Source organism: Apus apus, chromosome 7 (genome assembly GCF_020740795.1).
Source record: "Apus apus isolate bApuApu2 chromosome 7, bApuApu2.pri.cur, whole genome shotgun sequence".
In the NCBI taxonomy this organism is placed as follows: Eukaryota; Metazoa; Chordata; class Aves; order Apodiformes; family Apodidae; genus Apus; species Apus apus.
This window is the reverse complement of record NC_067288.1, coordinates 22,147,505-22,172,046: the sequence shown is the minus strand read 5'-3', so window position 1 is coordinate 22,172,046 and position 24,542 is coordinate 22,147,505. Positions and strand designations below refer to the sequence as shown.

Genomic DNA, 24,542 nt, shown 5'->3' with positions numbered 1-24,542 from the left:
TAGCAGTAAGAAAGAACAGCTACAGGTCTATAATACAAGGTTAAAGTTTAAGGTTAAAATTGTCTCTCTCTACCCTGTTAGCCTGAATTCTAAAGCTCCCTCTATAGTCCTTTCTGGGCTTCAAAGAAATACTAAAATCTTAGGAAAACTGAGATCTACGTATGGTGGGCATGCTCGCTCAAGAGCTGTACAGATGTCGTATCCAAACCATAAGCAAGCCTTGAAGGAAGGGCAGTTCATGTCTGTTTGTCCTCTCTACAAAGGTCTTTGCTTTCCACTGAGACACATATTACTTGTGATATGTAAGCTTCTCAAAATAGCAAGTAAACACCTCTACAACTACTGACTGGCTCTCCCTGCACATGGAGAGGCAGCCATGCCTTTGGACACAGTGGTACTGAAGTAAGTCTGTGGGCCCCTGATTCAAGCTTCTTAAAGCACACTGGCCACACATTTCATTTGACCTTCCTGTCTATTTGCAAATGGGAATTAATATTAAAATTTGTTATGTCAATACATCTGTTTTCATTTCACTTATTCATCTGAAAAAGTACTTATACAATTACTATAAGCTTATTACTCATAAACATTCAGCCAAGCAAGCCAGGCATAAGAAATTAATCCCATCCATGAGTGGAAATATATTGCTTGCAATAAGATACAGTGATAAAATAAGATTTTGATAGAAGCAAAGAAACACCCCCACCCTCCCAAGCAGCATAAAATAGCCCTGTATTTTTTAAAAGGCTGCTAAAGAACAAAGACTGTATTCCTTGATGGTGTTTCTTCACTGTCTTGTTCTAACTGTAATGCCAGGCAGCTGTGCTATGGATCTAGCCATGCCATCCCACAGGAGAGTGGGAGGATCTCTTTTCAGCAAGGACTAGAAAGATCACGCTGACTTCTAACCCCAGCAGTTTATACCTGTGGCTTTATGTTTCCTCAGCTCCACTGCAACCATGTTGCATTAGTCACAGGGATTCACAAGTGGAGTATCTCCTTACCCTAAACTGTTCTAGTGGTAGAATGACTCATTTCTTCAGCTCAGCACAAGCAGTCCACACACTCCCCCCTAAAAGGGCATCACAACCTTCCCTGCAACTGCAGGGCTGACTGAGCTCACTTTTCATGAAGAAAAGACTAGCCCACACATGACACGGTCTTCCCATTTGTCATGTCCAGAGCTGTGCTCTGATCAGTCTTAAACCCAAAATACACATCTTATAAACCACTTGGAAACATCACCCTTTCTGAGGAGACACACTGCATCGCACTATAGGTGCATCCTTTCTAAGGCCGCTTTGCAGGTGTAGATCACGACAGCCTTACCTTCCACGTACTCCATAACCATGCAGAGGTGGCGCTTGGTCTCAAAGGAGCAGAACATGCTGACCACAAAGGGGTTCTCAGCAAATGTCAAGATATCTCTCTCCACAAAAGCCTGCTGGATCTGGTTTCTCAAAATTAGGTTCTGCTTGTTGATCTTCTTCATGGCAAAACGCTGACGGGTGGTCTTGTGTCTCACCAAATACACCGCTCTAGAAAACCACATACCAAGAGGAAAAGTCCCATTCTCTGTTCAAACTGTTCAGTTGTGTTTTGTTTTTTAAACAGTGATGGTAACTGCTTTGGGTGGATCCTGACAGACTTATCTGTGACTCTATAAAATCCCATCTTAGTACCAAGCTCCCCTAGATAAGAAGGAACCCCCAAGATGCTGCTTTCCAAAAACTGCTCTGCCTTCTTAAATTAAGCAGCATGTTCACTAATGAGACTAGCAAGGAGACATTTCAAGCATAAATGTCCCAAGCTTCCTTAAGTACCACTGCACAGACGACTGTATTTTCATTATTACAGTCACCACTTCACTTCAAAAAATGTCCAGAACTTATGGAATCAGCACAATTTCTTTCCAAGCTCCATAAAACGAATTTGACACAACACTGTTGCCACAGATTTCCTTCAGTAAAGTATCCCTTACATTTCTATCATTTGCAGATCATTAGATTCCTGCACATTAATAATACAGCTTGCAAATAAAATTTTCATCCAGATTGCCTGCCTAATTGAATCAGTACTTGTTTCCTTTTCTCTGGAGTATATTACACTTAATTATTACATTAGTATTGTGTCTCACCAGTGACTATAATATATACCCAGGATAAAGACAGATACAGCAAAACTACCACCTCTCTCTCCCCTTTGTACAAAGTTACACTTGAGCCGTTGGCCTTGTGCAGAAATATGACTAAAAAGATATAAAACCTTGTATAATAATATAGCTCTTCAAAATGTTACATTGTGTCTTCACTGACTAAAAAAATACGTTTACACCTTTTCCACATATGATCTTTATAAAATGAGATGCTGTTAACTAAGCACCCACTTCAACAAAACACTCAAGCACTTGCTCAGGCTTTGCTGTCATGACCTACTGATTATCCCTGCTTTTCAGTTACAGTCTAATGATTATCACTGGTAAGGATTTATGAACTGCCAAGAGTCAGGAAGTGTCTTTGCAATTCTGTATAGGTTTGTGTGAGCCGTTAAAATTTTATCTGATCACTTCATTCTGGATTCTTCAATGGACAGTAAGATCCAGCAGCATTTTTACTGCATTATTTCCCATAGTAGACTTCCCCCAGTGTAATTTTAGCATTCTAGTATTTCAAGTGCTTGCAAACAGCCACATGTTACATATATAGCCTGAATATAAGGAAGAATGGAAAAAGCATAAACTACTTCTCCCTCAATATTCTTGATGTTTCAATGAGTCATCAATAATATCTGCAACTACAGAATTTTACTCTCACTCATTTAGCATCTAAACAAATTCAAACCACAGGACATAAGCAGACAGCATGAAGGAAACAGACTGCCTTGATAAGCAATATGAAACGGGCACAAAATAATTTTCTTAGATTCATGGAACTACTTCTTTTTTTACTATTACTTAGGAAATCTCACAATAAACTCAGTAAAATATTTTCCTTAAAGACAGTGTTTACGGAAAATATTTTTGCTATCTCAAGCTAAGTGTCTGTATTTTACCTGCTTGCCATGAAGAAATGCTACAGAAATAGTTACAGGAAAAATAGGCTTGAGGTTTCAGCTAAGAAGGGCTTCAGAAACTCGTGCCCCAGAGAGATCAGAAATACCATATTCTGAAAGCTTTAATGCAGGACAAGTAATTTTTACAAAAGGTCCCTGAGCTAGAAGCTGTGTGTAGGTTCAGTGCAATGTAAGGACTTCACAACCAGGAAAGACTTCCAGGTAAAGGGGTTATTGTCTAAGCAACCCCAAGAATGTGCAAGAAATGGCATCTCCCAGAAGAAATACAGAAGACATGACAAGTGTGGAACCTCTGTAAGACCCAAGCAAAATTTATTTATGCTTTGGACCCAACAAAAAACAACCATTGGCCAAACTTTGCTGGATGGGCCAGTAACAGTCTTTTCTTCTAAAGCAAACTCTAAAAGCCTTACCCATAAGCACCATTACTGATCAGTTTAATAGTTTCAAACTCTTCTTCAGATGGAGTTTTCTTTGACTGGACAGAGGCCCCGCGGCTCTGGGGAAAGCAACAAAATGGAAATTAGGCGCAGGGATGACTTCATTCTAGATGTTATTTCTTTGACCTTTTCTTCTTGAAGCATCATTCACCCAAACTCAATTTCTAAACCTCTGGGATTCCCAGCTTTAGGGTAATTGTCTGCATGTAGATTCCCTCCAAAAATATTAGCACAAAAAGTCAGTGGACTTTAAGATTCAGGCTTTTCCCCAACACTACATTAAAAAAAAAAAACAATAATAAAATAAGAAAATAAGGATCTTTGAAACCTAGCAAGCTATATAACTACATTTTTCTAATGGTCTGTTACTAAAGTCAGCTCTCTTCAATACCCATCACATTTTACAAATGGAGACATAAAGGATTCCTCCAATTTAATTTTGTTTGCAACTCTAAAAAAAACATCCACAAAACTTGATGATAATGCCTGGTTGCAACTTTTAAGCACTTCACCATCCCAGTATACAGATTTCCACATCTTTATAAGTATATACTCTAGAGTTAACATGTGCTTTTAAATGTCAGCACTTAAAAAAAAATACTCTGCATTATAATTAATTCTTAACTGTAGACTAATTCTTTCCAAAGAAAAAAAAGGACTAGACAGTAAGTGAATTACTGCTTTACCTCGACTGAATCATCTGTCTCAGGAGTGTCTGGGCTGTCATAGCTATTCAGCTGGGCCATTTCTGAAAAGAAAGAGGAAAGATTACTCCTAATGATCTCAATCAAACAATATTCTCTTTGTTTATACAAGACAAACAGGACTTCAAGAGATGCTTGTAGATGAGGAAGGACATTTTTGCCCTCTGTAAAAAGTCACCCCAATTATACAGTGATAACCTTTAACATCTTGTAAGCTGCAGGCAGTATTTTAAATAAAGATGAATATAATTAATTGTCCTAATTTCAGCCTGACTTATTCTAGATGGCTACTGTAATAAGAAATAAAAGCAATAAATGAATATTTGGGGAAACTGCTGGCTAGTTAATATTAAAACCTATTATTTGCATGTCTATATATAGCCTGGTGGCACCTCTGTACTCCAGGAAAGAAAGAGCAAAAGATTCCAAACAGCCTCCCTCCATGAAATGTGCCTGATTCTGCAAAATGCTGAGCAGCAGCAAACTAGGAGAAAGTCAGTTAGTTTAGGCTACTTGGTTGTCTTAGAAGATGCTATAAACTTTGCAAACCCAAACCCTGCATTAACTACTAGTCTCTGAACAGACATCATTGACATTTCTGGGTGCCCTCCTTACAGAAAGGAAATAAGGCACCTTGACATCTCCACATATTTCTAAAGAAAATTTGACTTTAGTAAGGGGAATTAGTGATGGAAAGGTTCTCTCCCAAGACAGGGATCAAAGGAAATTTCCCTTTAATGTCAGTTTTCAACAAATGCTATTAAATTCCATTTAGCAATCTTTGGTAGAAATTTTCCCAAAGAGCTTTTCACTTGAAGTCAACCTGTCACTGTCATTCCAGTAAACACCATGGAAGTTAAACTAGTCCTATCCAGACTACTAATTTATGCTAAAATTATGCTCTCTTGAGAAAACAGAAGTACAGTTCAATCACTGAAATGTTCCACAGTAATCTCCAGTCTCTGCCACACTTTCTATTGTTGCTGAGCAAGCCCTGCACTGCATGCTCGTAAAACTTGTCACAGGAGAAGAGATTCAGGCAGCAAAGAGCCAGGCAGAAATATTGACTCACAAATTCCAAAGTTAGGATCTGTACATTTACAGCTTATTCAATTTACCATATGCAACTCTAGGTCCTAGCAGAAAAGCTGTTACTTCTAAAGTGCCATTCTTTTTGGTTTTGCTGCTCTGCAAGATGTAAAAATACAATGTCATATCCACCTAAAAATTCATAGTGGTCCTGGTTCCTCATGGCAGATCACAACAAATACATTTTTCCTAGAGAGGACAACAAAGGGTGACAGGATACTTCCAAACCAGGCCACCCAGCAGGCAGGCAGATCAGAAAAGTAATGGGCAAATTTACTTTTACTGTTCAACAGCACAGAGAGAAGAGTTTAATCATAAAGCCATTTTCTAACATTGTTTCAGCTATAATACAGGGAAACATTATTAACACCATAAGTAAAGAACTGTCACTGCTGATGTGTGATCCTTACCCCAGCAATGCTCCTTTGAGACAAAGGGCTGGAAAGGACAGTCTAGAAGTTGACAGCAAACAGGAAAATAAGGAAAAATGGCCTAGAAATTAAACCAATAAAATAAAAGCCTCCTTAAGTTATGTTCTGACCAGGAGATCTGGTTATCCCTTTAGTAGTTTAGAGAGTACAAAGCAAGAGTTCTCACCCTCCAAGGGATCCCTGGTGAGTCCCAGCTGGCTGATAATGTAACGAGGAATGTCACATTTAATTCCTTGCCCTTCCTTGGCATGGCCTTCTGCAGCTTCTAACAAATGGTAGAACTCCTCAGGATCAAACTCCTACAGCAAAATAGTGAGAGAGGTAAAAGATTCAGCTTTACAATTACAAAACATTTCTCTCCCATCTAGGAGATTTCTCAGAAACATCCAAAGTTAATTCTGGGCTCAGCAGCGATGGGAAACATTTGTAGTTACAGTGAGCAACTGAATGTGTGCCACCCTGCTCTGCAAAAATTACAGACATTGACAACAATGTTTTAATAAGAATTTAAAGCTTTCTCTTGAAGTCTTTGCATTCCTTATCTCCTCAAACACACACCAGACTCTTTAGATCATACACTCTCCCAAGGACCAAACTTACCAGGCACTCAAGCAGCCGAGCTGGTCGTGCAATGATAATCATCAGTTTCTTCACAAGTTGGGTAACGAAGGCAACCTCGGAGCTCTCGGATCGCTCGTGGGCCTGTGGAGGGCAGAACATCATATTATGGTCCTAGCAGTTAACTCTTCATTTTTGTATGTCAAATGCTGGATGTGGAGCAGTCACCAGCTTGGTAACTAAGGTGTGACCAAGTCAGGGCAGGCAATGATCCCAGCTCTGAACTTCAGGGATGCCAGGTTACATACAGCCTTTCCATTGCAACTGTCTCCTATTATCATGCAAGAGAGATTTCAAATGTTCTATTTGCATTATATCACCTACCAATTAACAATGTAGCTTTATTTTTTTAAATGAAAATAGGAATTCTCATCTTTTACAATTTACCTTCCACTCAATACTGACATCTAGAAAATTACTAACAGCTACACGTTTCTAGGCTCTGTTTTCAGCTAGAATTTGAACTATTTTGCTCATCATCAAGAAAAAAAAAAACTTCAGTTTGTCTTTACTTGTATAAATCCTGCTGAACAACTACAGTGTTGTATTGCTAAGAAACACGAAGCACACAAGTCAAGCAAAGAGCAATCAGAAATCTGATTCAGAGAATTCCCTCTTGTCCAACCCCTTTACCAGATTTCAGTATAAATTCAAGGCTTAGTTCCAAGTTATGTGTGTGCACGACAGGGTGTCTTTTTATAACAATAAACACACTAAAACTAATGTAAAAAACAACACCCATGCAAATTTGAACAACTGCCCCCAAGTTACTCGTCTTTTGCTTAAGCCCACAATGGTCAAATTGTTAGTCCTGAAGCACAAATAAAATACTATTTCATTGCAAGGTGATAAAAACATGGTTCCAATGACATGTAAAAACTCTGAAACAAAGTATAGCTGTTTTGTCCCCAAGATCTAAAAATCAGGCTTCAGCATAGCCACAAATACCAAGTCAAGAATTTAGCCAGTGATCCTATGCTGGCAAAGAGCCAGATGCTCACAGGAATGATATGATTTTATCAAAAAGGATGCAAGCAGCAAGAAGCTAAAAGGTTCATTTAGGATTGTGCATTAGTACCATCTAAGAAAAGACATATATAGGCGAGAAGTCAAATCCTACTGGTGATCACCTAAAAGAACAATAAAAACACAGGGAAGCACAAATTCAGAGCTAGAAACGCACAGGCAGCATTTTAAATAATATACCCCTGATATTTTGTTACCAAACAAAACAAGTGCATCATTTCCCATTTTGACACAGGTAAGAATAAGAAATGTTATTTGTTTACTCAGCACTAGTAAGTTAAGGCTAGAATTTTAACCTTGAAAAAAACAATGTAACTGCTAGTTCATGAGCTAAAAAAAAAACAGAGATGCTTCCTGGCTATGGAGCCTTATAAAGCAGATTAACCTCAAAAGCACTGAAATAAATTGCAACTTTTTTTCTAACTAAAAATTATTTTCAAATTAGAAAATAGCAAATAATTAAAAATGAACATGATTAATATTCACTCTGTCCCCTAATGCATTACACAAACTTAAGAGTTAAAATATGAATTCTACAAAGGAATTAATGCTTTCATATTGGAAAAGCCATTCCAGATCACCAAGGGTTAACTCTGTTGAATAAATAAAACATCAACAACTTTGCATTAATTGAAATATGAGCCATGCAATTGGAAATTCCTTTTGCCGTCCCCTACCCCCCATAAGTTACATTATGAAAAAAATAATAATTCATCTTTTTGGCATCCTTTGATACTGTTGAAGCAAACTTATTCTTTCAAATCAAGTCCTTTTGTTTTCTCCTTTTCTCATCTACAATAATTCAGGCAAAATAATTTAAAAATGAAACTAATTTAATCGGGCATCTGTTTTGAAAATGAAAAGCTAGGAGGACCATGACTGCCAAACGATAAAGAGAAGCAAAAGGAAAAAAAATATGAAAAGGATTAGAAAAATGAAACACAACTTGTAACAGCCACTCAGCCATCATCTCTGCACAGCGCTGCTCTTCCAAGATCCTCAGTAAAACTGCCTCTTCTTGTTTTCTTCTCACACAGGACAGCCTGGACATCCCTACAAACGTCTTGTTTACAATCTGTCCCAAGGACAGGCTCTGGAAACCAGAGCGTTATATAGCCAAGCACTGCTTGCCGCTTCCCTGTGCCTGGCTATGAGGTGTGCCATCTAATTAGCAGTCCCCAATGACGACAGGCTTGTCTGAAGGTTGCTGGTGGCATTTCAGGGCTTCCCCCCCTCTGTCTCCCGTGGGGAGGAGGGAGAAGCTTCAGGGCTGTGGGTAGAGGCTGATGCCATTCCTGCACACGTTGCCAGTGACACGTGTACGGGAGGTAGCAACGGGTAATTTACAAACCGATTCCCTTATCTGAAGGACCCATCCGTCACTAACTGTAGCTACTGGGGCATGAAATTAAAATCACTGTCCTCCCCTGGGCTTCAGCAGGACCAATAACTGGGATATGCAAGTCACAACACTGTAATTGAGCTAATATACTGATGGAAACCAAAACAATAGACCTGCAATGCCAAGAACCAGTAAATTTACACTCAGGTTTGTATTAAGGAAGCAATCCCAATTGGAATATCCATTTGCCAATGTGCAGCATCAGTCATCACAGTATAATATTAATATCCACTCCTCTTTCTTTTGTTCTGTGCACAGGAACACCTGTAATTCTTCACCTTCCTCCCCAGCTGGCTACACCTTCACGAACGCCATTACACTTCTTTTGGCTAATTCTGCCTCTCCAATTCAGCCCAGTTGTATCTGACCATAACCTTCTTCTTCCCTGTAACCTGACATCCTACTCCATTCTCTAAGCCCTTCCCACTGTTACAGATAAAGAACTGAATGTCATATATCCTTTTTTATTAAGTACTTTATCTTACTTTTCAGTATTTTAAGTGTGAAGTGCAACATTCAGGTTCATGTTTTCCAAAATAAATAAAATCTCTTAAGTTCATTTTTCCTTCAGGATTGTTTCAACAGTGTAATAAGCAACAGTTTTTTCTGGCTAACATACAATATTTCACACTCCAAACAAGGAAAAAGATCTCATTTGCCATAAGTAACGAGATTTGTTGGCACTTTACTATAAAAGCCATAATTTTAAAACTTTTAAAAGCTTTCTGGTTTGGTATATTTAAATAGCCCATTATTTGCATACCCAATTACTGGTTTACAGATAAATTTTTACAATATAAAGTAGACTCAAACTGCAACATATTAAATTGAGTTTCCTTTCTATGGTTTGAATCCTGTGCACATTTATTTTGTTACCACATGTGAGAACCAACGCCTTAAAGAATTCCAAGAGAATCCATTCTTTCACAGTAAAACTGCATGAAGATGTGTGGGTATTCCTGCCACTTGCTGACCTTCTTATTCATCAATAAATCAACTTCTCAATCTTTCTGTATAAAAATATACTGTAAAACTATATATCCTGCCGCACAGACCATACAACTGCTCAAGTGGAAGAGATCTTTTCATAATTTCCCAGCTGGCATTGTTTATATGGTGTGTAACTCTGTGTGATACTTTACAAGCTAAGCAAAGGTAAAGATCCTGCCCTCAAATTTGGAATAATCTAAACTTGACACCAAACTGCTTGCGGTTCAGTCCTCCAAAAGAAATATTATCAACAATTCCTACATGTTTAGATTGAAATGTCCCAATTATATTTCCTTCTAGAATGCTGTGTGAAGGGCAAAACACAGACTGGCAAGCAGGGGAAAACACGCAGCTTTTAAATATTAAAATATAAAAGAAAAGCCAAGAACTAGGATGGACAAAAAAAAATAAATTAGAAAGATGTGGAATTAAGTCTTTGACATTCCTCTGCTGACTTTAATTTCTTTGTTCTGTTCCTTCCCAGCCTGCTCTGCCTCCCTTGCCTCTCTAAGCTTCCCCTTTAATCACCTCTAGCCCACCTTACTGCCTAAAGTAAATCAATTAAACTTAAGAGCTGACCCTTCTCTAAGCCCTGTTCTGCAGAAGATATTAAGGAAGAAAAGGTCAAAGCAAGCCCTGAATGTCGATTCCTGAACAAGCCCAGAGATGACCACCACTATGTCTTCTCTAATAACAGTTCAATGTCATCTTCCCCTGTGCTGAGGAGCAGCAGTACAATGCATGTAGGATCAAGGGGAAAAGGACATTTAAGAAGTGTACTTTGAGGATTTGTTCTGAGGGAGGGGAGAGGAAAGGAAAAAGCAGATTTATCTGACCTACACCTTCTCCAAGATCCTGATTAACCTCTTCGGGCCAGAAGACAGGCCTGAAAGTGGCCAAACTCAATTTATTGCTCTCTTAATTATTTTTGGTATTAGAAATCATTGTCCACACACAGGGGGCAAGACAGAGTGGGAGGATTTCAAGCTTCAAGTATCTACTACAAGCAGCAGTAAAACACCCTCTAATCCTCTCCTGCCCTTTGAAATGTAACCCTTTCTGCTGAGCATCCACACCTGCTTTTAGTGGAATCTTCCCACCTTCAAAACCATCACCCAAAGAGGCCTGATCCCTCATTTCATCACTGATGGGTGTAAATACTCTGCTTCCAGACTCTGGAGATACAAACAAGGTGGACCCACTGGCATGTGCCCATCTGGCTGGAGCAAATCCCTCCATCTCCCCTGATCCCTGTGCTCCTGCCCTGCACATGCAGGACGGCTCCAGTGCCTCTGCCTCCCACAGCCAGGCCTCCCTGGGACCAGCACCAAGGGCTCTGTGATGCCTATCCTGCCCAGGAAGGCCATGATGCCACTTCCAAGCTCCCAAAACATTGTCCTCTCTTTTAAAGACTATGAACACTGAACAATTTATTTGACTAGATGCAGTTTCTCCAGCCCTAGCTGGTGGCATCAATGGTCAAACTCTTGCACAGCAACATAACTTTTACCAGGAAACACGTTTTTTCATATTAGATGCATCCACAGTGGTTCCTGATATCCCATAAGGCAGATAACCCTATAGACCTTGAAAGATGTTCCCTACTTCTCCATCTGTCAAAATCACATTCCCCATCCAGACAGAACAGCACAAAACCAAACATGAGTCATTTTTCTCCTGTGCATAACAAACATCAGGGAAATTATAGCCACACTTAAATAAATGGGGTAGCCAAAGATTTTTAGCTGATACAGGGGGTGATTCTGCAGTTTTCACAAAGCTTTTTAATATAATAATTGTATATTAATATATTATTTTTATTTATCTGCCATTTGCTATTATCTGGAAAGAGTAGGAAAGGGGCACAAACTAGTGCAATTCATCCCAGTGGGTCATCAAACTGATTAAAGACATTTAAACACAGCTTCATCAAATAAATTAAAAATCATCACAGAAAATAAATTATTTCAGGTGTTCTGTTTCTAAATGTGTTCATGATATCTAGGACTGCAATCTTCGGAAATCCTGTGCTGTCAGCTTACTGTCTCCTTAAGCTTAGGAACACACTCCTGAATGGAAGTCTGGACTCAACAACTGGTAATTGCACTGACTCTTCCCAACTGCAGAAATTCTAAGAGATTTTTTGCATTTCATATTATTTTCATTTTAAAGGAAAAGAGCAATTTTTAATGACTAGCTGAAGCACACTGAGCATGCATTAAAATTGTGCCCCCTTGTGTATTTTCATATGCTTTAACAGCACAAAACACATCGAAGTACTAAAAAACCCACAACCAGATTAAGTTCAGCTCAAGAAAATATTTTATGAAAAATTTATAGCAACACTCCATACTGGTGTTTTCACTCCTTGAAGGCACTATTGTAATTAATAAGTCATTCAGAATCTTGAAGCACATGAAAGAAAAGTTCAGTAATTTCCTTCATCTGGATGAACCCAATTTTCATAAATGGTAAAGACTGCCTTTGACTCACTCATATGCATATTCAACTTCTGTACAAACAAAGTACCCAGGTGAAGTGATTTGCTCAAATCTGACCATAGCAGATCAACAGCAGACTGGAACAACTCAGATCTGACATCCCCACCTGCTGCCCTTCCCCTGGAATCCACATTGTCTCTCCTTACATCAAAGCTCTAGCTTGGTGTTTAAAGTTTCAATCCAAATAACAGATTCTGCTTTCCAGAGAGCACTTACATCCTGGAGAAGTTTCTCCAAGTTTTCCTGCAGCTCGTAAAAGTACCGAGAAGTAATAAGACCTTCACGTGATTTATCCAGGCAATCTCTGGCCAATTCAATAACTTGATGATGAATGAAACTTAGGACCCCATCTGCTAATTGCAGCACATTCTCTGGAGCATTAGAGGCAATAAACTCAGCCAGCCGTTCTTCCATCTGTGCCGTGGCCTAAGAGTACAGAATAAACAGAAATTATTCTTCAATCTCACTATCCCAGAACTGAAACAACAAGAATTAGGGTGCTAACCGTAACGTATTCTTCATTCCAAAAATGCACAAGGCTTAAAAATAAATATTCCAAACTACAACAGCCCCAAGTAATAGACAGGTCTTATTTCTATCCCTATAACCACTGATATCCTGTCTACAGAGAAACATCTATTCCTGCTATTGGTAGAGCAGGAAGCAATGGTCCTATCAACAGCTGTGGGTTACATGATCTTCTATGCTCATTTGAGTAAGATGTTAAGTTTCAAAGGTTGATTCCATATATTTCAATATTCAGCTTTTTTAAAAAAACAAAACCACACATATTTTCACTGCAGATCACTTCAGCACATTTCAGTGTGACTGAATTAAGATTTTCTAAATTGTGACTTTTCTAAGAATCCAAAACTATCTTCATTGCTTCTCTGGTACCAAAAGCCCCAGTGGCAAGTTTGATTTTTGCCAAAACCTCCTGTATAACTTGGAATTACTTTAAAAGAAATTTCCAATATGTAAATGGAAAGCCTACAAAAACCAAAGAAGTTTAGATCAGTATAAAACAAATTTATTGCAGTTATACAAGTAATGATGAATGTGATTCAACATATATTTATATTAGGTCTTAGCTTTTAAAAGTATATATAGCTTTTTAAAGTATATATGAAACTAAGCAAAACATCCCTTTTTCAGCCTTGATCTGATTCAGAATTTAAATAAAAAGACAAGGATTAGTTAAAAATATATGGAGACGCTGGCCTCATAAACAACATAAATGAACTAAGCAGCCAGAACACGGCCCTTCTCCTAATTCTTGTGAGCATTTGTCACGCCCAAAAACCCATGACAATTTAGTAAACATGATGTACACACACAAACCTTCTCTATTTATTCTACTGCAGAATTAGCACGTGAAACAGAGAAGGCAGTTTCAAACTCTAAGCAAACTGCACTGCTTGGAAATCAGAGGTAAGATGACCTTCCCCAGTGACCACAACAAATAAATTCTGAATTTGGTCACAAGTTCATGAATGCATTACTCAAACAAGCAACTCCTTACCTTTGGAAACCTTTCTTTGTACACATGATTCATCATTATTATTTCACTGTCAAAGGAAATTGGGGAGCGACCCGGGCTAGAGGAGAAAAGAAAGTATGTTATCATTTATAGATATCACATCAAAACCTTCCAAAACCCAGTGCTTGTCATAATGCTGCCACATTGACGGGAGCCCTTTCAAAGCTTTGGCTTCACTGCACCAATGGGCAGGTGCTAAACTTCAGAGAAAATCCCAGCAAGCAATGGCAAGCTACAGCCCTCACAGTTAATTCATCTGAAAATTGCTACCACTCCTGTTGTCACGTGAACTCGGGAAGAAACCCACCTATTTTCAGTGGATGTTAAGCCCTAATACACAAGCATATAAAAGCCCAGTGCTTTTGTTGCAGGTACATCTGCAACTTCCCTTGTTCTCATACTGCCTTCCATGGCAGTGGTAGCAGCTCTGCCCCGGAAGAAATCACTGTTCTCTCTGGAGTCTCCAGTGCCGGAAAGAAGCAGAATAAAATGAAACAAGGAACTTGAAATTACTTGGTTTCCTTTGTCTGAAGAATATCACACTACTAGAAGGATGCATGAGCAGTGCTATTCAGCTAAATATTACATAAAAATACCACAAGCAATAGGAACAGAATTCTTTAATGAAAGCTGCACTCCCTTGAGGCACGTTACACCACGGATGCATATGCATGTATGCATAGGTTAGCAGGCAACTTCAAGGCACACCAAAAAACAGGACACTAAATCTTGACAAACTGCATTTATATTACTGTTTGGGTATTTTATTTTTTTTTAAGAAGAGTTGCATCTCATTTCATCACATCTGATGGTATCCAAGGCTCTGAGTCATTCTGCCACTGAGGACAGCTGGAGTGAGGTAATGCAGATAATCCCTAGCTACAGGATTGCCTACAGCAACTCATTTCTCTGGTTACCTTGTTTTAATGCTCAAGAGAAGCAAAGGCTTCAGTTATTTGGCATCTTACACAACCACTGTCTTTATGATTTTAGGAGTACTGCATATTGCTGAAAATGTTTTCTCTATGTCAAAAACTACAATTTTAGCTTGGATGAGTTCAAACATTTTAAACTTCCTTATGAAGGATGAAATGACTCTCTACAAATGGAATAAATGCATGTTAAGCTGCTAACCTATTTAAAGGAAAAAACAATTTTGGAAACATATATTTACAGTTCAAAGAAAATTTAACTCACTGCCTCATGGAATAAAGCAATACCAATCTCTTTTCACGCCTGGCACTAGAATTCCATTAATTATATTGTGTCTTGTTTTTATTAAGCTTTATCCTTCCATTTGGGAAAAAGCACTTCAGATTAAATCTCTCACTGCATCCTTATGTTAAAAGGAGAAACACCAATTCAGTTATTTTGGATACCAAGTAAAAACACATTTTCATCAACTGTTTTTAAAGAAAAATCCACCCCTTGGCCTCGTAATAGCTATTTTTAATTATGGAAAATTTTCTTTAAAAAGAAACTTACGTTGATATTCATATGTTAAGTATGACATAATAAAAAGAAGGATAAGAACATTCACATTTCAGACTTAGAAGCAAGTTCCCCAACACATCTAGCATGCTCTCTTTATCCTTTTTTCTCTGAGGCCAACCAACCTGACACAAACACATGACACTTGTTTACTGGCAGCTCCTATGGAGTTTAAGAAGTTGGTGAACATAGTTACTGAGGAATTTATTTTTCTGTAATGTATTATTTCTCTGTGTGATTTAAGCGAGGTATAAATTGCAAGGATATATAAGCCCTTTGGTACTAACTACAGAACTATGGAAGCACATACATACTTCATTTGAACACGAAAGTAGTCCGACTAAAATCTGTGCATGCTTAAGTATTTGCTGTGTTAGGGCTACAATAAAACATGAGAGTTTTTGCCTTTTGCTTTCAAGGCATTTTATTCAGATGGATACAGGAAATTAAGAGGCTACACAGGAATCATGTTACTTCAGCTGCCCTGCCAGCAGAGGTAGTGTTTCCTTAGGTAGAGCCAAAATGAGTTAATTGGGTTTGCTTTTGGCTTTTACGATGCTGAAAAAGAAGCAATTTCTTTGCACAAGAGTCTACTGATTGGCAAGAAACTAGACACATAATTCCTTGGTTTCTTGGGGCATTGCAGTTTTGTCTCTCATCTTTGGAAGAAGATCAATGCCACTTTTTATCACATCCAAACAGCTCCAGATCAAACCTGGGATCAAGGTTCAAATTGTCATTCTAAATAAAATTTACCCAATAGAAGATGTCAAATTAAATGTCAGAATGACTATAGCAACGCTGCAACATAATATACTGTACCATAATATTTTATATTGATCCTTAGCCTGGCAAACTAGAGAAATAATTAGATGGATAGCTGACTAACTAACCAAGGGCTAGCTGCCAGGCACTGCTCATTACTTTCCAGAACCTTTGAGACAAAACCAGGTGAAAAAGAAAACTGGACTGGGCAGATAACTAAATGCCACCAAGGAAGAATGTAATCAAATTTAGAAAAAAAGAAAAATGGAGTTTTATATATTTGATTGGCATGACAGCTTTTCAAACGCATCTATCTAGCACCAAATATTTCACATACAGCGCTAAACCAGTCTAGCACTTCACACTACACATGGGCTTAACATTTTAAGACAAAAAGCAGGCTGCTTCTCTTGGTGCAGATAGGTAGGTCAAATAAATTGTTATTGTCAGTGAGTTTTTCATTTCAGCATAGGAAACATTAGAAGAATAGTATCTGTCCCCTTAAGCTTAAAAGCAGAATGAAAAACTACTCTCTCTTTTCCCCTTCTTCACCCTCCCCTCCACTTCGTGAACTGCGGTAGTGATAGACTTTCAGTGACACCTATCTCCTGCAAAGGTTTCTAGCCTTCAACTTGTCAAAACTCATGCATGCATCTTTATCTGACACTAGACAGTGAAAATAGCTTATTAATATAGCATTTATAGTAAAAACTTAACTCTTACAACATCAACTGTGGCTAAATAAAACTGAGATGTTTATTAATATCTTATTTTTATTTCACTGTGACAGCTGTATTTATTAGGAAAAAGCAGAGAAGCTAAAAGCACTTTACTCCACTCAGCTTTATCTGTATATAAATGTTTAATTAGGATGTATTTACAGCACTTTATCAAAGTCAGTGTCCACTGGAAAATTAAAACCATAGGCCTTAATTTTCCGTCATTTCCAGACAAAGTAAGGAACATAAAATGAGGGAGCTAAAGTTGTATGAAGCAGAAACCAAGTTAACATTTCTACTGAAGGCAAGGAGAGCATCAGCCATCCTCTTCCCCCAAGAAAAAAACAAACCTCAATATTTGACCTCATACAAATCACATTAATACCAGAAGAAAGTCAGAAAACTCCCCCGGAAAAAGAGAGACAAAAAAGCAGAAGCAAATATGGACAATCTACACCTGTCTATCAAACTTCAGAGCAAATGTGCTCACTTCTCAGTGCTTCACAGAGACCACAACCGACCTTAGGGCCTAATCCTGTTCCCGGACAGGGCAATGACCAAAGAACTGAACTCAGCAGAGCAGAATCCATCTGCTAAAATCTGAATTTATGAAATATGCACAATAACAACAAAATAGAGTTGCTCACAGAATAACAAAAATCTATACCACGGAGGAAATGATGTAGAAAATTAAATGTGTAACTTCAGATTATTTTTCAGTATTTATTCAGGGATCCTTCTTCCTGCACAGACATAACCAAATAGCACAGGAAGTCCACACAGGCTGTTATTTTAGTGCTGCTGGAAAAAAACGAGGCCTGAGGCAAAGAAGGATCTACAGTAATAATTCTTCTTGTGAAATAAGCAAGCAATGAAACAGAACAATAAAGAATCTTTCTCATTGAGCACTTTGAAAAGTCATCTCCAAGTTTGTTTGCATATTGTTTTGTTGTTTGTTTTTTTAAATTCAATTCTACAAACATTGAGCTTCAGGTACTTTTATTCTGTGGACAAATACTATCTGTCATTCAATTTGTGTTGCTGAACTGTTTTCCAGTTCAGCCCTTCCTTATACTAGGAGGGACATGACTGTAAGGGTTTTTTTAAATGAGAGAACACTAACAGAAAGGGAATACATTTCAATCACAATCTCTTTAAAAGTAAGGACTAATGAGATTTTTCTAAAGACTAAGACAGGGGCTGAAACTGGCTCTTTCTAATACTTCAGATTTTTTTATGCATGCCAACAAAGACTGAGACTGTTTTAGATAGAAAACACTAGAAAGTTAAAGTAGTGAGCAGTTCAGAGGGCAAATAAGAATACCCAGTCTTCCTCATAAAGAGGATGAAACCAAAAGTCAAAAATTTAAAACTAATCACTTTGAAGAACTTTTTAAAATCCAGTTCACAAAACTCACAGTCTTGAGAGGAAAAATGAAGAAACCAACATTATCTGTAATGTAATTAGAATGTATTTCCATAAGAAATCTACGACTTATGCTTCAGAATATAAAATTATTATCAGAATATAAAAGATATTCAGAATATAAAACTATTATCTTTCCATGGCAAATCTGTGGCTGTGTGAATCACAGAATCTTAGGGGTTGGAAGGGACCTCGAAAGATCATCTAGTCCAACCCCTCTGCCAGAGCAGGATCACCCAGAGCACATCACACAGGAACACGTCCAGGCGGGTTTTGAATGTCTCCAGTGAAGGAGACGCCACAACCTCTCTGGGCAGCCTGTTCCAGTGCTCTGTCACTCTCACAGTAAAGTTTTTTCTGATGTTTCTGTGGAACCTCCTGTGCTCCAGTTTGCACCCATTGCCCCTTGTCCTATGACTGGACATCACTGAAAAAAGCCTGGCTCCAGCCTCCAGACACTCGCCCTTAACATATCTGTAGACATTGATGAGGTCGCCCCTCAGTCTCCTCTTCTCCAAGCTAAAGAGACCCAGCTCCCTCAGCCTTTCCTCATAAGGGAGATATTCCACTCCCTTAAGCATCTTAGTGGCTCTGCACTGGACTCTTTCTCTGTCCTTCTTGAACTGAGGGGCCCTGAATCCCTGCTCTGCAGAGCACCACCTGCCCAGGCCTTTCTAAAAGCAGCAGCATGAAGACATGAAACTACCATGATCACTCAAGTGGTTAAAGCTGATGCTTAAGTGCAGTGAGATGAGAGAGCTCCACAACCTGAAGGATCAATTTTTAAGATAAATTTGGACTATGCGGACCACTGGTGTGGTTTCACAACACCTCTTCCTTCTTCTTATCTTGGGTAATTTACTGTCAGAAGCCTTTTTTGTCACCTGGCGTTTTCTAGGAGTTATCTCTATATATTCTTAATGGCAAGATCTAACATCTTGAAAATCAGGTTGGAGAGCTGCATTTAAAAAGCACTACCCAGGAAAGAGATGAAGGAGCATATTTGATTAAGGATGATCTCATCTACTTCAACTATATAAAAATCCACTGCTATAACATTCAGCCATTTTTCCCTAGATAGCATTATCCTGAAATACGAAAAGAGATCAAGAAAAACAGGCAGATGGGTGGGCTGAGTGAAAGCACAAAGGCAGCCCTTGAACAACTCATTATTTGTTAACTCTACTTTTATCCCTGACATTTTCCACACATTCCCATGTGTCAGCAACCTCTAAAGGATGATGAGTAAAGGAAACCAGGAAAAGAGGGAGAGCAGCATCTCTCTAACTTAAAAAGAGTAATAATGCCAACTCTACTGCAAGAATTCACACTCTTCATTTATTTTCCTCCTGGGAAAAAAGATCACTTTCAGGTAAAGCTCAGGATTGTTCTAAATGAAGTGAATGGATCCTGGGCAACATTCTGTGGGTCAAAACCTTGAAGGATTTGAAGGCTGCATAAAAAAAAAAAAAAAAAGAACAGTTAAGAGATGATATTTAGGAACTACTTCTGCAGGTAATGAATAAGTACTCTCTTCTATTGAAGAGACACTGTAAGCACCAAAAGAGGTGGGTCACATGGAAATATGTTCTTTCATTTAGCCTGTGAATACTGGAGCTATTCAATTTGCATGAGAGAAGAGCCTCCTGGCTTTAGAAAGCAGCTGTATAAGGACATCACACTTTCAGGTTCTGCCACTGGTCTCAGGCTACCTCCTTACGCCTGCATGGGAAAGTAGATGGAAAAGAACCAGTGCTAATTCTTTGGTGTACAAATTCAGGGGATATCAAGTAAGGCATAATTAGTTAAGGGGTAAGCATCTTCAAGCCATACTGGCAGAACATCTGAAGTAATGGAGGTGCTACCAAACAGCCAACACTACCCTCCACAACTCCACGACTGTACACTGTTAGCTTTTCAACCAGTTTGATCATTAAGACTGCTCTGTATGAACAGAACATTTCCACATAGATACAAGAAAATTGTAAATTTCTAGTCAAAGAAGTAGATTTTTCCAGAAGTTAGATCTAGGCAATACTCTCCTCTATCTAGGAGTATAAAATAATCATCTGATACTTCTAAAAAAATCTTGTCTTACAGAGACCCTTAAAAACAAGAGTCCCAGCATTTGACAGTCACAACCCAAAATATCAGCTCCTCTCTTGTAACAAGAGATGTAGTAAGGTTGCAGTCATAAAAATGAATATGCCTTAACAATCAGTCATAAATATCAGACCAGCTTTTACATTACAAAGCTGTGACTGCCAATTAAGGAAAACGTCTGATGTATTTTGTTCATCTGCTTTTCATTAAAGCTGATCAAACAACCATTAAATGCTTAAGAAAATTTTACATTTTTAGGGAATTCCTGCTTAATTTTCAACACATTAGGTGCTCAGATTTTACCTTTTAAGCAAGTAAAAATATCCTCTCACCAAGTGAACTAACTCTATCATGTGAGCAAATAAATAAGCAAGCTGTGAAGTGAATAAGGTCTAGCCTTCACATATCAGTACTTGTTTGTTTACAAGGACACGATACCCTCTGTCAAAGAGGGTATTTACTCCTACAAACATTGCTCCACTTGGCTGGACTGATATATCAATTTTCCTTTGAGGTACAATGGCCAGCATGAATGCTTAGCAGTGGCAAGGGTGCTTTAGAGTCACACAGCATCACAGTACTAGCAACAAGCAAAATGAAGAACAAATCAGGCACAGTAGGTTTAAAAAAATTGAATGACTTCATTCTAAGCTTTGGAATACCAATGAGGCTGGTCATTATCTCACTGAAAACCAGAGAGCTAGAGAAAGCATTCAAGAGAGGAGGAAGATTAATCAAATAGTTCTATGACACACTGAATTAATCTAGTCTCGTCACAAATTATAAACCCACTATATGATAACTGTGCTTTTAAATTGGCTCACAGAGATAAAATTCTCAGCAAGCTGACAATCCGTATTAACAAGGAAAAAACAAAATTGGGCTCTTAATTTTATTGTTTACATCATTCTTCCATTAGCAAGAGTGTCTTCTACTTCACTATGCCAGCAGTAATATGCCTGTGTTAGAAAGGACAATAATTACTTTACAGGGATGTGTTGTCTACCTACAGGAGCTGTCTTATCTTAAAGAATTAGTAGTACTACAATTACACTACTCAGCTACATTCAGCATTAAGAGTCACAGCCAAGAGGACTGAAGAAGAACATTGTTCAAAGGACTGAGTACAAATCATATAACTAGTCTTTTACTACATAGCAATTTGTGGACACCACAGGCTAAGTGTGCTACTACCTATAGTACTTACCTGCTCCTGTAGATTACTGTGTAACTACACTGAGTAGAACCATATGAAATTACCATGCAGCCTGCACTGAAGTTTAGAACATACAAATAATTACAAATAATCATGAAAGGTCAGCTCTGCCATGACACAATACTCACCATGGATTTTTTTTATTATCTTGGCCTGTTTTACTTCCTTACAAACCCTGGCCTAGGTCCTGAGCTGGGTACACTGACTATTTCCAGATGGCAGAGTTTCTGGATCTTGTCCATTGATTTAAAGGTGACATCCACCTCTGGCACCCTCAGATGAGAAGCAGAATGGAGACTTCACCTCCTTGTCTCCTGCTTGTATAAATCCTTCTCCTTCCACAAGATACTGCATCTAGAGGTACACATCTCTAGACTTTCATTCACTTGGTCCAGCACTAAATGCAGAGCAAAACTGAAGGCTTTTGCCATGATGTAAAATGTTTGTGGATTTATTGCATATAATTGCTAGAGACCTACAAGGAATATTGCCCAGAGTTTGTGGAATCTCCTTCCCTGGAGTTACTCCAAAGCTGTCTGGACATGGTCCTGGGCAATCTGCTCAAGCAGGGGTTCAGACAAGATGACCGTCAGAGGTCCTTTCCAACCTCAGTCATTCTGCAATTTAGTGAAAAATGAAGCTCTAGTTGCATCTGGTTTTAAGTATGGAAAAGTCAACTGCAGAAGGAAACAATAAGCCCTAGATAGCTGTCTTTGAAAACCACTCTGAAGCAACGATAAAAATTATTCAACTGCTAATGCAGGAGAAATGTTTTCAGCACTATTATAGAATTGTTCTTGGGTGCAATTCCATTTAAGGTTTTACTTCATCTACTCCAGTTTTCATGCCCCTTCAGAAGCACTACCAAAAAAGTTATTAACAGTGACTTGTAACCACTTCCTTCTATTAATGCAATAAAATTCTGTGAAGAAACTTTACTAAAGGAAATCAACATCCTACAGATTTAGTCCACAAAGCTTTGGATGTTTTCATAGATGTACTGTAAAGATACAAAAATAGACTATGCTAACCATTTTTCACCCCAAAAGCTCAATGTCAAATGAAAAAAAAAATATATCCTGATAAGACAAGGTGGGTTAAATATTGATTAAAATAATTTCAAAACCAAAACGACTACAAATGACTGGTTTTAGATCTGAAAGCACACACAGAAATGCAACACATGTGTCCAACATCTTAACAATTCAACAAGAAACCTGAAGCTCACCTGAGGCTGCGAGATCGAGGCCTCAAGGCTGGAGAATGGCGCCCCTCCTCATCAGTGATGCTCTCAGTGCTGAAATGCTTTGTCAGGAAATGAAGTTCATCTGCCGTGGGCTGAAAGGGCAGCTGGTGCAGCTTCTCCTGAGATGAGCATGATGACTGAGTACAGAAAAAAATACAGAAAAGAAATGCACTAAACGCATGCATAGGGGTCAGCTAATGAATGGAAGAGGAACGGATTCTGCCAGACACTGCACACTCCAGTGGAAAAGAAAGCTACTTATCAGACCAGGTGCCTCTTTTTATTGCTCTCATTAGGCTAAGCCAACCCTTACATACAATGACAATGCTGGAGAGATGAAGAAAACTTTGGGAGAAGAGTAGAGAACCGTTGCATCTGATTCTGGAACAATTCCATCTGATCATGCAGCTAGTTTACTATCAGGAGATGAAGGTACGTGAGTACCAGTGCTACCCTGGAAAGGACAAGGAGGTTCCTGGAGTGGTGAGCAACTTTCTTTCCTTTTCCCTCATGCTCTCTTAGCTCAGGAGTTTCACTGGCATGCAGAATGCTATGGAGCTGTGTAGACGTGAGAGTTTTTGCTGATTAGTGGCTCTCATTGGAAATAGCTGTTGTAAATGGCCAGGATTTTATTTCTCCTTTGCCCATCAGGCTTCTTCTCTAACCAAGTAGGCAATAATAAAATTAAAGTAGCTGACTTTGCAGAGTTCTAAGATTAACAGAGTTTCCTGTTGTAGAGTTAAACAGCTTATTACTTTTTAAATAAGTTTATGCATTTCTATGACACACATCCTGTGATAATGATAGACATGAAACTGTTTTAATTCTTGAACCTCAGATAACCTGAGATTAAAGCACACGTTTGCTGGAAGTGCTAATAACATCAAGTGTTGGATGCTCAAGGGGAAAAAAGCTGTAGATCAATTAGCAAATTATTTTTTTCTTGTGTGATTTTTCAATGCCCCTTTAAACTTTACAAAGGTAAGAAAATATATTATCTAAGGACAAATTAAAAACACTCTTTAAAAACAGAGGGGAGGAAAAAAGTGCTGAATAACCAGAGCAGCACTGAATAACACCAGTGGGCCTTATTAAAAACATCATCCTAATCTAAATTTCAAGGCTGCTTATTGATCTGATGAAAAAAATACCTACACTTTTTCAGAGGGAAAAACTCTTCCTTTTGCTACAAAGACCCTCACTTAAACTGGAAAGCACTACATCCTATTCCAGAAGTCCTGATAGGAAGGAATTATACATGACATAACATGCATGACCAAAGCTTTAACTCACCTAGCATGCTTTTCTAGACTTATTTGCTGTGGATGGCTTTTGAAAAAGAAAAGTATGGCCAAGCAATGAAAGCCAAATGCTGACAAGGCTTTTCACTGAGTCTTGCATGTTTGCAGTGTTGAGAACAAAGAGAAAATACTCTGAAATCCCCTGAAACAGGTACATCCAAATTTGTCAAGACAGTAACAGCTACAGTTGAGCTGAATTAAAATACGTAGACTGTTGCAGATCCTAGCATAGTCTTATCTAGAGAATTCTAGCCAAGACTGAGATAGAGATCTGACTGTGAGAACTTACAGACCTAAAGATCATATTCTTTGATAAAAATGTAATTGGCTCCAGAGCCCAGATCCACTTCCTCTGAACTGCACAGAGGTATTTGCAGAAAATAACTCCCTTGAATGCCTTAGGACATGCATGAACTCCCCCAAGCATGGCTGGAACTGGAAGCCACCACTTCCACTGTTTTG

General features: G+C 38.5%; 1 protein-coding gene across 8 annotated transcripts in view; it reads right to left on the bottom strand.

Annotated features, from left to right (window-relative positions):
• MAST2 (microtubule associated serine/threonine kinase 2) overlaps positions 1-24,542 on the bottom strand; it is a 181,711-nt gene that overhangs the window by 26,370 nt on the left and 130,799 nt on the right. For 7 of the 8 annotated variants that reach the window (XM_051624429.1, XM_051624431.1, XM_051624432.1 and 4 more), the window contains 8 exons: positions 22,762-22,916; positions 13,796-13,871; positions 12,490-12,699; positions 6,337-6,438; positions 5,903-6,035; positions 4,199-4,260; positions 3,486-3,571; positions 1,330-1,538 (listed from right to left, as the gene is read on the bottom strand). In XM_051624429.1, coding sequence (XP_051480389.1) covers positions 1,330-1,538; positions 3,486-3,571; positions 4,199-4,260; positions 5,903-6,035; positions 6,337-6,438; positions 12,490-12,699; positions 13,796-13,871; positions 22,762-22,916 — 1,033 coding nt within the window. The remainder of the gene's footprint in view (positions 1-1,329; positions 1,539-3,485; positions 3,572-4,198; positions 4,261-5,902; positions 6,036-6,336; positions 6,439-12,489; positions 12,700-13,795; positions 13,872-22,761; positions 22,917-24,542) is intronic. The other variant, XM_051624430.1, reaches the window with a different exon arrangement.